Raw genomic sequence first — 12,074 nt, forward strand, 5'->3', positions numbered from 1 at the left:
ATGGGCGGGGTCATGGTTGCTAGGGTATTTGCATACATTTTTTGAATGTTTACTCACTTGCCTACCTGATGATGTTGTTATTTGACCAAAATATACTGCCATTTGGTTGTTGCTAAAGGGCATGGTCATGGTCGCTAGGGCCAATTTTGTCAAAATATTTTGAAGAAAATCTGCAGAATAACAGTTTCAGACACATCTCGCCAAGTTTCAGACTCATTGACCAAGTACTTTTTGAGATATAAGTTTTTGACCAAAAATGAACATTCTTACACCTAATTTGCATATCACTCATGGAATCATTGTATGCTTAATATATCTTCGTCCATACATCCCTAGATGCATCCCCATCAAATTTCAGCCCAATCTGCTCAGTAGTTTTGGAATTATAGATTTTTAACCAAAAAGACACATTTTGAGCCCTAATTTGCATATCACTTATGGAATCATCATGTCATGAACAAATCTTACTTTACACCCCCTAAAGAATCTTCCCACCAAATTTCGCACCAATCTGCCCAGTAGTTTCTGAGTTTAAGTTTTTTGACCAAAAATCACATTTTTTGACCCAAATCACACACCTGTGATGCAATCATTTTGATTTGAACAATTTCCCAACTAGACACCCAAGGTAATGGACCCACCAAATATCATGGCAATCGGTTCAGCAGTTTTTGACTTTAAGTTGTTTACACACACACACACACACACACATCCACACACACAGACAGACAGACGCCGGGCGATCCCTATAGCACTACTGAACCTCAGTTCAGTTGTGCTAAAAAATAGGTCTTTTATTGACATTTTACTGTATTTTAGTGACACACATGTATTATTACAGCAAAAATTCTTCCATTTTGTCAAATTGGTGGCATATTTTAAAAGATTGTATTTAGGGGTACAAAACATTACTGTAAAAGTAAAATTTTCTTTGTAGGATGAGAACTAACATGGTTCCGAAAACACCCCACCCAAACTAAAATAATTTAGTTTGTTATCCTACATTGAGCTATTGATTTTGCCTAACTAACTGAGAGAGGAAATTAAGTATGGCCTGGGGACACTCCTTAATGATCTTTGTGATACAGTTGTGTATGATCTTTTGCCTGGTAAACGTTATTCATAATCATTGACCCGTGAGCTGACGGTGTATTGCTGGCTGTGAGTCTCTTTCTGTCCTCTAAAAGCAGAGGGTAAAGGACAAATAATCAATTTTATTTAAAACTTCATTTGAAATATACAGAAAATAATATTAGAAATCCGAAAAATCGCGAGAACAAAATTGATTATTTGTCCTTTTCCCTGTGCTAAAACCTTCAGAAACACCCCAAAATAAATGTAAATAGTGAATCTGAGAACAGTAATCCTGCTATCGTACAGCACGAAGCAGCCCTTCCCGAGAAAACAGCTTGATCTGCTTGTGTACATATACAACTGCTAACATCAGACTGGATGAATGGAACCTGTTACAAACTGGCAAAGTAAACAAGTGAATTCGCTTAATCTTACTTGGCACAGTGCAGAGACTTATATTACATTATATATACATCATTTGACAAGAACAATTGCACGGCCAACAAATTAGTAGTTTCCTCGGCAATTCATGTACATGCAAAGAGGCAATGATAAAACTGAAGCTCTTGTGTCATAACTCACTTTTTCTAATTATGTGTTTTACTTGTTTTTCGCTATCATTTGGGTATTATTTGGCGGCAATTCATCTGGTTGCAAAAGCAGTGTCCGTTGGAATACCCAAATTACAAGCATCTTTCTTGCTGACATTGTTTGGTATAGGTTCACTGACTGGCAGATTTTCATATGCTTGTTTTATTGACTTTCTACATATACCACCCGTACCTGTCTTTGGTTGTCATGTTATGTTAGCAGGAGTGATGTTGTTATTGACCACTGTGGCTGAATCATACGCCGTATTTGCTGTCTTTACAACTGGGTATGGGTTTGCCGTTGGAGTTTACTGGCCTTCAGTAGCTGTGTGTTTTAAGCACGCGGTTGGCAGCCAGTACTTATCAACTGCTTTAGGATGGTCATTTGTTTTCCTCGGCCTCTCAAGCCTGATTGGTCCACCTATTGGAGGTATGTACCCATGGCTGTTCAAAATCTCTGTTTGTAAATACATACTCTAAAGCTAGCTGAATAAGTAGTGATAACATTTTTGCAAACCAGAGCATTTTTTCCCGGCTGACGCAACAAAAAATAATAACCCTTTCGGTGTTGGCTGATATGACTCGCCGTAGAGGGTGGGTGGTGACAAACGTCAAAGTTTCATGACGTCGTCAGTCTCCAAATTCGTGCGTTTGCTTAGATCTTCGTCATCCAGTAATCGTTTCTTGATGACAGCTCAGACCACTAAAGTGTCTGAGATGATACTAAGAGTTTCTGGTATACAAGTGTTGGTATTAATCAACACATCTGTGTCATCCCCCAAGCACTCAATCCACCTCCACACACGTCTCCAGACATTCATCCCCATCCCACATAAACATTCATGTTCTTATTATTTTACATTTTCTCCATTTCCTTTATTATGGTTTTCTTATAAGGGTGAGGTTTTTTTTTTTTTTTGTTTCTCATCTCCAATGGAATAGTCAGGCGGGGCGGGCGGGCGAAATAAAAAAAAAAGGGGGGGGCAAGAAAAAAAAACTGTATTTTTTCAGTTCTATTCTCTCTCCTTTCTGTCCTGCCAGGCTCTCTACAACTTCTTTTCTCCTCTCTTTATTGAATTCCTTGTTACAAGTCTCTTTCCTTCATTTTAGCAAGGTTGACAAGTCTGTAGAACAACTTTGTAAGAAGATGATTGTATACTTATCATCCTGATGGGTGTATATCTGTAGCCATGAACTATTGTATGATATTATCAGGAGTACTAATACATTCGTCCTATTAATCAAAGTGGTATTGCCATCGTTAACAATTTTTTCAAGATTGTCATCAGTGTGCGAGATGAATTTTCATTTATATAAATCATTACTTCTATGAAACATTTTTCTTCAGTGTGAACTTGTCAAAATAATCCACCAGATAACATGTAAACATTTCTAGAACCCAGAACTCCTTTTGGGATTTACTGTTTAAAAGTAATTACAAGTAATAATGTAAACATCGGAATCATGCATGTCATGGGTCATGAAGTCGATCATTTCCCCGATGATACATTGCATAACTGATTTAAAGCTAAAAACTGGTCAAGAAATTAGGAATGCAGTATGACTTTTACCAATTTTAAGCATAATTTTGAAAATGATTGCAATATTCTGAGCTATTATTACATTGCAGCAAAATGTACTGCGCGACTGTATTAATTTCGAGCCCTGTCCCTCATCAAACCTCAACGGCTTCAGCCATGATGAAAGACACATGCTGCTCTGATGTAACAAATGGGTGGGGTGGGGGGTGGGGGTGGGGGGTAGACGGCAGTGTTCTGCCAAGGTTTCCAACAAGTGGGGACAAAGGCCCCTTGTTGCAAAAAGTGGTGTCATTTGACAGAGAGTGGGGTCAATTATTATTGTCTATGAAATATTCATATAAATTATCTCAGACCACTATAGAGATACTGTGGTCTGAGATATTCCATTACGTATAGACCATTACCTAACTACATAAAAAAATTCCATTCATAATAACAGTTCCCAGTAAGCTATTTTTTGAAAATTGTGTACTACACATTACACCTTAGAAAAAGAAGGCAATTAAGATTATGTAATTTTAAGTCATTTCTACAGAGTATATTATATATTGTTTAGAAAGATTGGACAGCCAGTTAGTCACAATTTTTAATCTGAATATCAATGAATAGCTGTGCTCAAATTTATAATTCCTTTTTTCAGACAAGGACAAAGAACAACTTCAAAATAAGTCACAGTGAACATATGATTGAATAAAAACTTTGAGAAATCCTAAACTTGTAACCACTTGTTTCATTTTTAAAAATTTTAGTACATTGCTGTGTTTATCATTCCCTCTTCAAATTCATGACATTTTGAAGAAAAAAAATCCCTGACTTTAAAAAGTACCAAATGTGAACGAAAAACTTACAAATAATAGTCAAACAAACTTTAAAATAATTTATTTTTTATTAATTAACCGTTACTGGCTGTGTATCATGATTTGGTCCTGCTATATCAAATGACAGCATAGTTACATACCGTAAACTTAACTTGATACGGAAAGCTGACATTAGGTGTCCTTGAAACTCAGAACTTGAATCTTTAACTAAAACTATCAACAACATCAAAGTTGGGATGCTCTGTAAATACCACATTATTTTTTTCTGATTTGCACAACAAGTTCGTTCTTCATGTCTGACCGGGCGCACATGCATCGGCCGTCTATAGTGGCCATGCCATGGCCAGTGATTACGCATTGAATCAGTGCCCAACATTCACGTGTCGCTGTCAACATCATGCAACAAGATCCCCTAACACAACCTTTTCGGAATCAAAATACACATGTACTCATTTAATTTAACCCATCAACAAATGAAAATCACAACCTGTACCATAAATTTGGTTTACTCAGGCTTCTGAGCTGTGGCAGATATAATAGATGTTCCGTGTTCCGGTAGCAAGTTCAGTGTTTCGCACACGTCAGTGAGTAGGTCAGAGGTCACGACAGTGACGATAGACAAAACATGTGAGGAGAGACGTCCATTTCGACGTCTCATCTACTCCCTCTAATGTTTCAATTTGTAGATTAAGTTTATCAAAGTTGATCTGTTTGTGGCATTTTTTATGTTAACAATAGAACTGCGCGTTGTCATTGTATCTTATATGACGTCAACAAAACTTTCCCTTATGCAGTCAGTATACTTCTTGTGGGATTGACGTCGAGTCAGAGCCTGGCCTGGTCCGGCCGTGGACTTAGATAATTTTAATGTCTGCCATAAAATGACTCAAGGTGGGAAAATTATTGCGTCATTTGTAATTTTAGTGGGCCAATGTCGCAAGGTCGTGGCCTCGGCAGAACTGGTCTAAGACGCCATGAGGAACCTTACAATTTTGCTGTGCTCAGGGGTCGGTCGGAAATAAAAAAACTTTTTTTTTTCTGATGTCGGAGCTGCAAATTAGGGTCGGTCGGGAGATGAGAAACAGAAAAATAAAAAGGGCCGCCCTAATCTCTGTGTCTACAAACTACCAATACATTCGTCTCATCTACCTATCTTCTGTATTATTTCCACAGGTTGGATTTATGACGTCTCGTCCAACTACAACCTGTCTATGTTTGCAGGAGGTGGAGCGTACCTCGTAGGAGGAGCTGCAGTAGTGTTACACTTCATTGTGAAGAAAAGACAACAAAGTTTGGCCGTTCTGTAATCTTGTAAACGCCGTATTATTTCACAACGCCCGCTTTTTCGTTTGAGAATATTAGAAATCAGTTATCAAAAATAAACATCCGATTCTATAGGACCGTAACAAACAATTCCAACCCCAGTTATATATATATACAACTATTATTACCCTTTTTCGTACACTAAAACATTAACTGTCGACCAGAAGCGATTTAATTCGTACATGATCACTGTAGCTGCCTAAAGACTTACTTGTAGTTGACCAGAGGTGGTTTAATTCGACCTTGTCGATAATGTAACATTGTCTCACTCGTAGACTCGTGCCCCTAGTCAATAATGAAACACTGAGTCATCATCAACTGTTGAACAATTCTTCATCTACATACCCTTAGAGATATATCAATCAAGTTTCAGTGCTAATTGGCCCTATATATATTTATATCAACTAACAGACTAACAAATGAAAGCTGCTGGATAAAAAACCCCACATACATAGAAAATGGAATAAACCTCAAACAATAGCAGCTGTTCTGATTACCATTTTGGTCATGTGACTGGACATAAGCAATAATTAGTATGATGGATTGGACCTACTGCCTCAGCAAAGCCTGAGCGAAAGGTCTTGGCCAGAAACATTGCTTTTATACCATATAATTCGTAAACTTGTCTTAAAACAGTTCATCTAAACTTCCCGATGGAATATCAAATCAAATTCCATATCAATCTGCAAGTTCTTTTTGAATTTACAAATGTAAGTTCACACCAAAATATTTTCTTCATCCAAATTCACACATTGCTTATTGAATCACTAAGCCTTGAACAATCAACCAATTAGACCCTAAAAGTAATATCCCTTTCAAGTTTAGCCAACATAAAAACAACAATTACAATGATCGATTATAAATGTTAATTAATGCCATGCATGCCTTAAAATGCCATTACTTATCATCGCCTGGCTTTGACGAGACAACTTATGGCAGTAGTTACTCTGGCAATTGAGCCTTCGATTTACTAAGATAGACATAAACTAAAAACTACTGTCGCAACATGATGATACAACTGTGATAAGCTTTTGAATGGACATTCATTTAATCATAGTCTCAGTAAGGAGTTCAAATTCCATAAACTTCCAGTGTACTGTTTTGAGACTTCCAATGTTTACACTATCTTGATCACAAGGTGATTTACTGATTAAAACCACACACAGAGGAACCACTATCACCCACTTGTGTAATCTACCACATTGAAGAACAATAGATTTAGTTAGCCTCAACCTTAGAAAACCGAAGGCTTGATTACCAGAGTCATAATTGGGGTTTTGTTGACATTTTAGTATACATAATCATACTATTATGATGAATTATGTCATCAAATTGTTTATCTATTATTCCTAAATACAACGAGTAACACTGAAGTAAAGCACTTTCTCTATGTGCTACACTCACTTATAGCATTTATATCAAGTATAAAAGTATACTGTTTCAATTGGTTTATTTACAAGCCTAGCATGTGGCCATCTAATGTGGTCAATTAGCAAATGAAACAGTATACTTTTACACTTGATATGGATGATGTAAACAATTGTGGTACATACAGAAAACACTTTACTTTGGTGTTATGAGTTGTAACTTGATATGGGTGCCATAAACAATTGTGGTACATACAGAAAATGTCTTACTTTGATGTTATGGGTTGTACCAGGTTTGAGTTCTGGCCATAGCAAGTGTTTGTATGCTTCAATAATCAGAAAACTACAGGTACATCATGATGCACAAACAACACACAAGAATGTCTCAATTTAGCTTGTGTTCCTGCAAATTAGGTTTTTCTTGGATTGCTTTCGACACAGAGATTATTCATCACAGGTTTTGTTTATTTTTAATACTCATCTGAAAGTGACTGTCTTTGAAATGTATAGTACAATCCTTTCTATCATGTACATATTATATACAAGTCAATTTTGAAGTTTTTAGATTTGTGCATAAAAATAGAAAATATTTTCATTACATTTTTTTCTCAGTGAAACAAATTTAAAAAGGAGTGGCAAGTATACATTTCAATAACATATTTGGTCATCTTGGAATGGTTTCTTGTTTGTTTCTTGGTAACATCAGATAATGTATATTGTACCATTGCTGAGTATTCTCCTATTTATCTATCTACTTGGGTCTATTTCTTGCTTTTTAATTCATCCTTGATCAGTTCAGCAAGTCTCCTCATTCCCTGCAGAAAAGAGAACAGTATCATTACTGTATTCAGAATGATTTAAAGGTGAAGTTCAAAGAGAAGATTAAGATTTAGTGATCTGTCATAATCATAGCAGTAGAGAAAATTAGTTCAAGAACAAAAGAACTGCCTATTTATTGTTTGCTTCACTGATAAGATAACAGTAAAGTGAGAACCTAGGACTGAATCTGTGGCCTTTACATGTAATACTCATGATCAGATGGTCATGCACATTATAGAAAGTGTATGCCCTCCTGTCTTTAATAAAGAAAGAAACTTCAAATACTTACTTTACTGTTTTAGTTATTCATATTTTTAAAGTACATGTATAAGTCTGTCTGTCAGACAGAAACGGGCTTGGTTTACTTATACTCTTTCATAGTCTGGATACGTTCTTGTTAATATATCAGTTTGATGATTTGGTTCATATTTATGTCCAGCCTCCTTGTATGGTACACCCTCAACAGTTACATAAGAATTGATTTTAAAAACAGGGAAAATACAGTCATGGGGAAAAGTGTCTACTTTCGCTGTGAGTGGGCTTTTGCTGTTTGAGGACATTCTTAAATAACTATTGAGGTTGTACCGTACAAGGAGACTGGCCTTACAAATATAACAAATTATGATAAAACTTTTCTAGCATAAGACAATTCATCAAAAGTAGCCAGGCTATGAGAGAGCCTAGATGAATATTTAGAAAAACTGATTTAAATCAGATTGAGTTCAAAGGTGAAAGGTCAAATTCTTGACCTACCTCATCCATCTGTTCAGGTGTAGACAAGGAGTATGCAGCTCTGATGTATGATGACTTCTGTGTGTTGTCAGAGAGGAAATCCCGACCAGGTACAAATAAAACTTCTTTCTCAATAGCCTTCTTCATTATGAGTTGGTATGTATCCTCTATTCCAAGTAGTTTGATCCACAGAAACATTCCACCTGTTGGGACATTCCATTCTGCCAACCCTGTCAAAAAGTAGGAGAGCGAGATGAAAGGGATGGACAAACTGAATTAAATATGACCACAATAGTAGATTGACTATTGGCAAACTAAGACAGGGTCATCATATTCATATAACAAGTCTTCTGTGTTTGAAGACATAGCCCCCAAACACAATTGTGCTGTTAAGGTATGTTATATGTCTAATCTACCACATGCAACAACACTGGTTTGCGTTATCTATGTTTAACATTGTACATGTAATATTGAATTAATGTGGCTGCTTTAAATGGGCATAACCCGAGTTTATAAACTTTTTACTCAAGTGAAATACATAAACATCAATTAAACTATTCTACTATAAGGTGCTATCAATTAATTTTTTTTGTTTGCAGTCCATTTGTGGGTAGGTTTGTTGGTAGATTTAGAGAGATTTGATCAAAATTTCAACACAATGCCATATTTCATACTATTGGAAATGGAAAAACCATTCAAATGTCCTAAGAATAATTAGATGTTATTCCCCTAATAGTTTTCTTCGTTCAACTTAGGAAAATACATGTGACTAAGTGGTCTTTGTAACCATGAGTCGCTAGACTCGTAGTGACAACCCTTAGGTCACGAGTATTTTCTGGCTGAATGAAGAAAAATATTGGAGAATAACATAATTATACTAGCACTAGTAATACCTAAGAAAAACCGGAAAAGTAATGGCAATTTTGAATGCTTTGGCTCATATTTCGAACACAGCAGAAACAGTGACACAGACACAGGTTGTCACGATATAGACGTGTGTTGTTGTGATGTTGTGATACAGTTTAACATGTGTCTACCTCAAAGATTTTAAAAGATGTTTATTTCAGTGATATCTTTTCAATTTAAGAAGTCAGAAAATAGCTAAATCATAAGATGAATTGATGTATGTAGTAATGAAATGAAAAGTTCAATATTGCCTAAAAGTGAAATTAGCATGCTATGGTGAAATGAACACAAGTAACGGTTACTCTTCTTTGAACATTGTTCAAAACTATTTTTCTGTTATGTAATATATTTAAGCTGTCTTGTGGTATGTTTTTGTTCTTCTTTGGACTATGCGTCCATAATAAAGTTTGAATAATAATAATAATGATAATAAAAATAAAACAATTTGTCTTGATATGTGATATCAGTGCCATTGAAAATTATGATTTGGTAATGAATATGATTACTTTGGATTATGATTATAACTATGATGATATTGATAACATTGATGATGACAATGAAGATGATGATGATGATGATGATGATGATGATGATGATGATGATGACAATTATGATGATGATGATGATGATGATGATGATGATGATGATGATGATGATGATGATGACAATTATGATGGCGGTGATGGCGACAATGAAGATGATAGTATATCTAACTCGTTCAATTTTATGAATTTATGAGTACCTGTTAAATGTTTTTCTGCTGATGCCAGTAGCAAGTTCCTTCTTTCCAGGTAGAACTCAGATACGCCATCCACATGTTGTTTGAAACCATCCATACCCCAGTCATCCAATAACTTTATTGCTAAAGTCTAAAAAAAACAATTATTACTACAGTTGACTGTTGACAGAATCTATGATTATACATTTGTCATATCCAACTCCGACCTATTTTTTTTGACTCAGACAACCAACAATATATTCAATGAAAATTGTGAAAATACCAATAATTTGACATTGTATCAATCAACCACTCAATCAATCAATTAAATTTCAATACCCGATATCCAGAGCAATAATCTGTTCAGTAGCGCTGAATGGCTAAAGCACACCATAGGCTTTGATGAACAAACGAGTCTTAAGTTTTGTTTTGAAACAATCCAGGGTGTAGGCTTTGTATATGTCACTTATACTTTATATAAGAAATACAGCATAAAGTTGAAATCATCATTAAGTTTAAAAAAGAGAAGAATTATTTCTGGTCAGGACAGTTTGTCTAAAATGGTGTCATGACGTGAATTTTTTTTTTACTATTCTCAACAAACCTGTCACTAAATCTACTATTTATGGCAGTTACTGTTTGTACGTGAGGCAGGTGTTATTTGCTTGTTCATGTAATTGGCTCTGCAGTTGTCTTCACTGAAGTAGGAGTTTGCGCTAAGTTATGAGTAGGTTATTATATTAACAAACCACTTTTAAAATTTACTCCATTTGCACCTTTAATTCAGTTCTATGTTAATGATTTCACAAAAGACATTTATCAATTTTCTATTAACTAACCCATACATAGATTGTTGTGGCTGATAACTTTATTATAAAACAACTCTTGAGTTGACAACTGTTGAGTCAAGCACTACAGTTACAGAATTCTCTCCTTCTAGATGCTGACTTTTTTGTAAGGCTAACAAGGTAAATATTTTCTTAATCAGTGGACTAACACAGGTTATAACACACATTAAAGCAGTTCATACTTTTAGCATTGAACTTGCAAATTTTGCCAACGATCCTCATCAGAATCTGAGACAACACTACTATCGTAGAATTCTTGGATTTATCATTGACATCGAAAATTCAATGCTAAAAATCTTAAACTGCCTGTGTGTTATGACTTATGTAAGTTATTTGCTCTACCCAGGGGCATGAGGCAACTATTCTCGTGAAATCAGAATGTGATTATAATAAAGGCCCAAGTCAGATTAATATGTATGAGTCACATTTACTATCATACTTGTTCCTCGTTTCTTTATTTTTTTTATAATATATTTTTATAAGCTTATTACATGCTTACACATATTTGGGATTATAGATAATTGTATAAAGCCAGAAATACAATGTGAACGAATAGAAATAAGCAGCATTGTGATATTTGTGTGCATGTACACTTATCTGGTCATTCAGAAAAGATAATGAAAACATTTTAATTGCAGAATAAGTTTAGACTCCAAAAAACAACTATACAATAGATTCAGTCTGTTTGTAATGCTGCCAAGATTACGGAATATAATCAAGATGCAAAGTCAATGCTTGGTGTGCTCACACTTGAAAGATGCCAGCTGACACGCTGCTGTGCTTGCACTCAAACACGTTCATTGTTTAAACTAGTAATACAGAGGGGTGGGACGCGGCATCAAATAAACCAATCAGGACACTTGAAATCAACCAGGTGATCCATGAATTTTCTCTCAATGCTAGTTATCACTTGCTGCCCTCTTGTGGTGAGATATGTGTTCAGCATGTTGCAGTACATTGTGGAGTTTAAGGGACATTACAACAGATTGTTGAAACGGCATAAAATTTTGTAAAAATAATCAGTAAACAGTAGTCATCATATCTGTGTCTCCTCAAAATATACATTTGAATAAAGGAGAAAAAGTACCAGCCTTATTGACTGGCTATACAAATACCCGTAACTTGGCACGTAACAGTTTTAATGTCCTTGAACAAGGGCGATGTGGTTGCATGCATACAGAGAAAAAGAAGACCACAGTGTCCTACCCCTTCTTTTTTTTAGCAAATTGAGCAAATTGAGCATGCGTGTGACAGTGCACAACAAACTTTCCTCAAGTTTCAATGTTCCACAACTAAGTTAGCCAAGATTTGAACCATAAGTCTACGCAATCATGAACA

General features: G+C 35.5%; 1 protein-coding gene across 1 annotated transcript in view; it reads right to left on the minus strand.

Annotated features, from left to right (window-relative positions):
- Positions 1-6,899: 6,899 nt before the first annotated feature.
- LOC144439009 (kynurenine/alpha-aminoadipate aminotransferase, mitochondrial-like) overlaps positions 6,900-12,074 on the minus strand; it is an 18,321-nt gene continuing 13,146 nt past the window's right edge. The window contains exons 9-11 of the mRNA XM_078128248.1: positions 9,913-10,039; positions 8,286-8,494; positions 6,900-7,528 (exon numbers count right to left, since the gene is read on the minus strand). Coding sequence (XP_077984374.1) covers positions 7,475-7,528; positions 8,286-8,494; positions 9,913-10,039 — 390 coding nt within the window. The 3' untranslated portion in view covers positions 6,900-7,474. The remainder of the gene's footprint in view (positions 7,529-8,285; positions 8,495-9,912; positions 10,040-12,074) is intronic.

This window comes from Glandiceps talaboti, chromosome 8 (genome assembly GCF_964340395.1).
Source record: "Glandiceps talaboti chromosome 8, keGlaTala1.1, whole genome shotgun sequence".
Taxonomy (NCBI): Eukaryota; Metazoa; Hemichordata; class Enteropneusta; family Spengelidae; genus Glandiceps; species Glandiceps talaboti.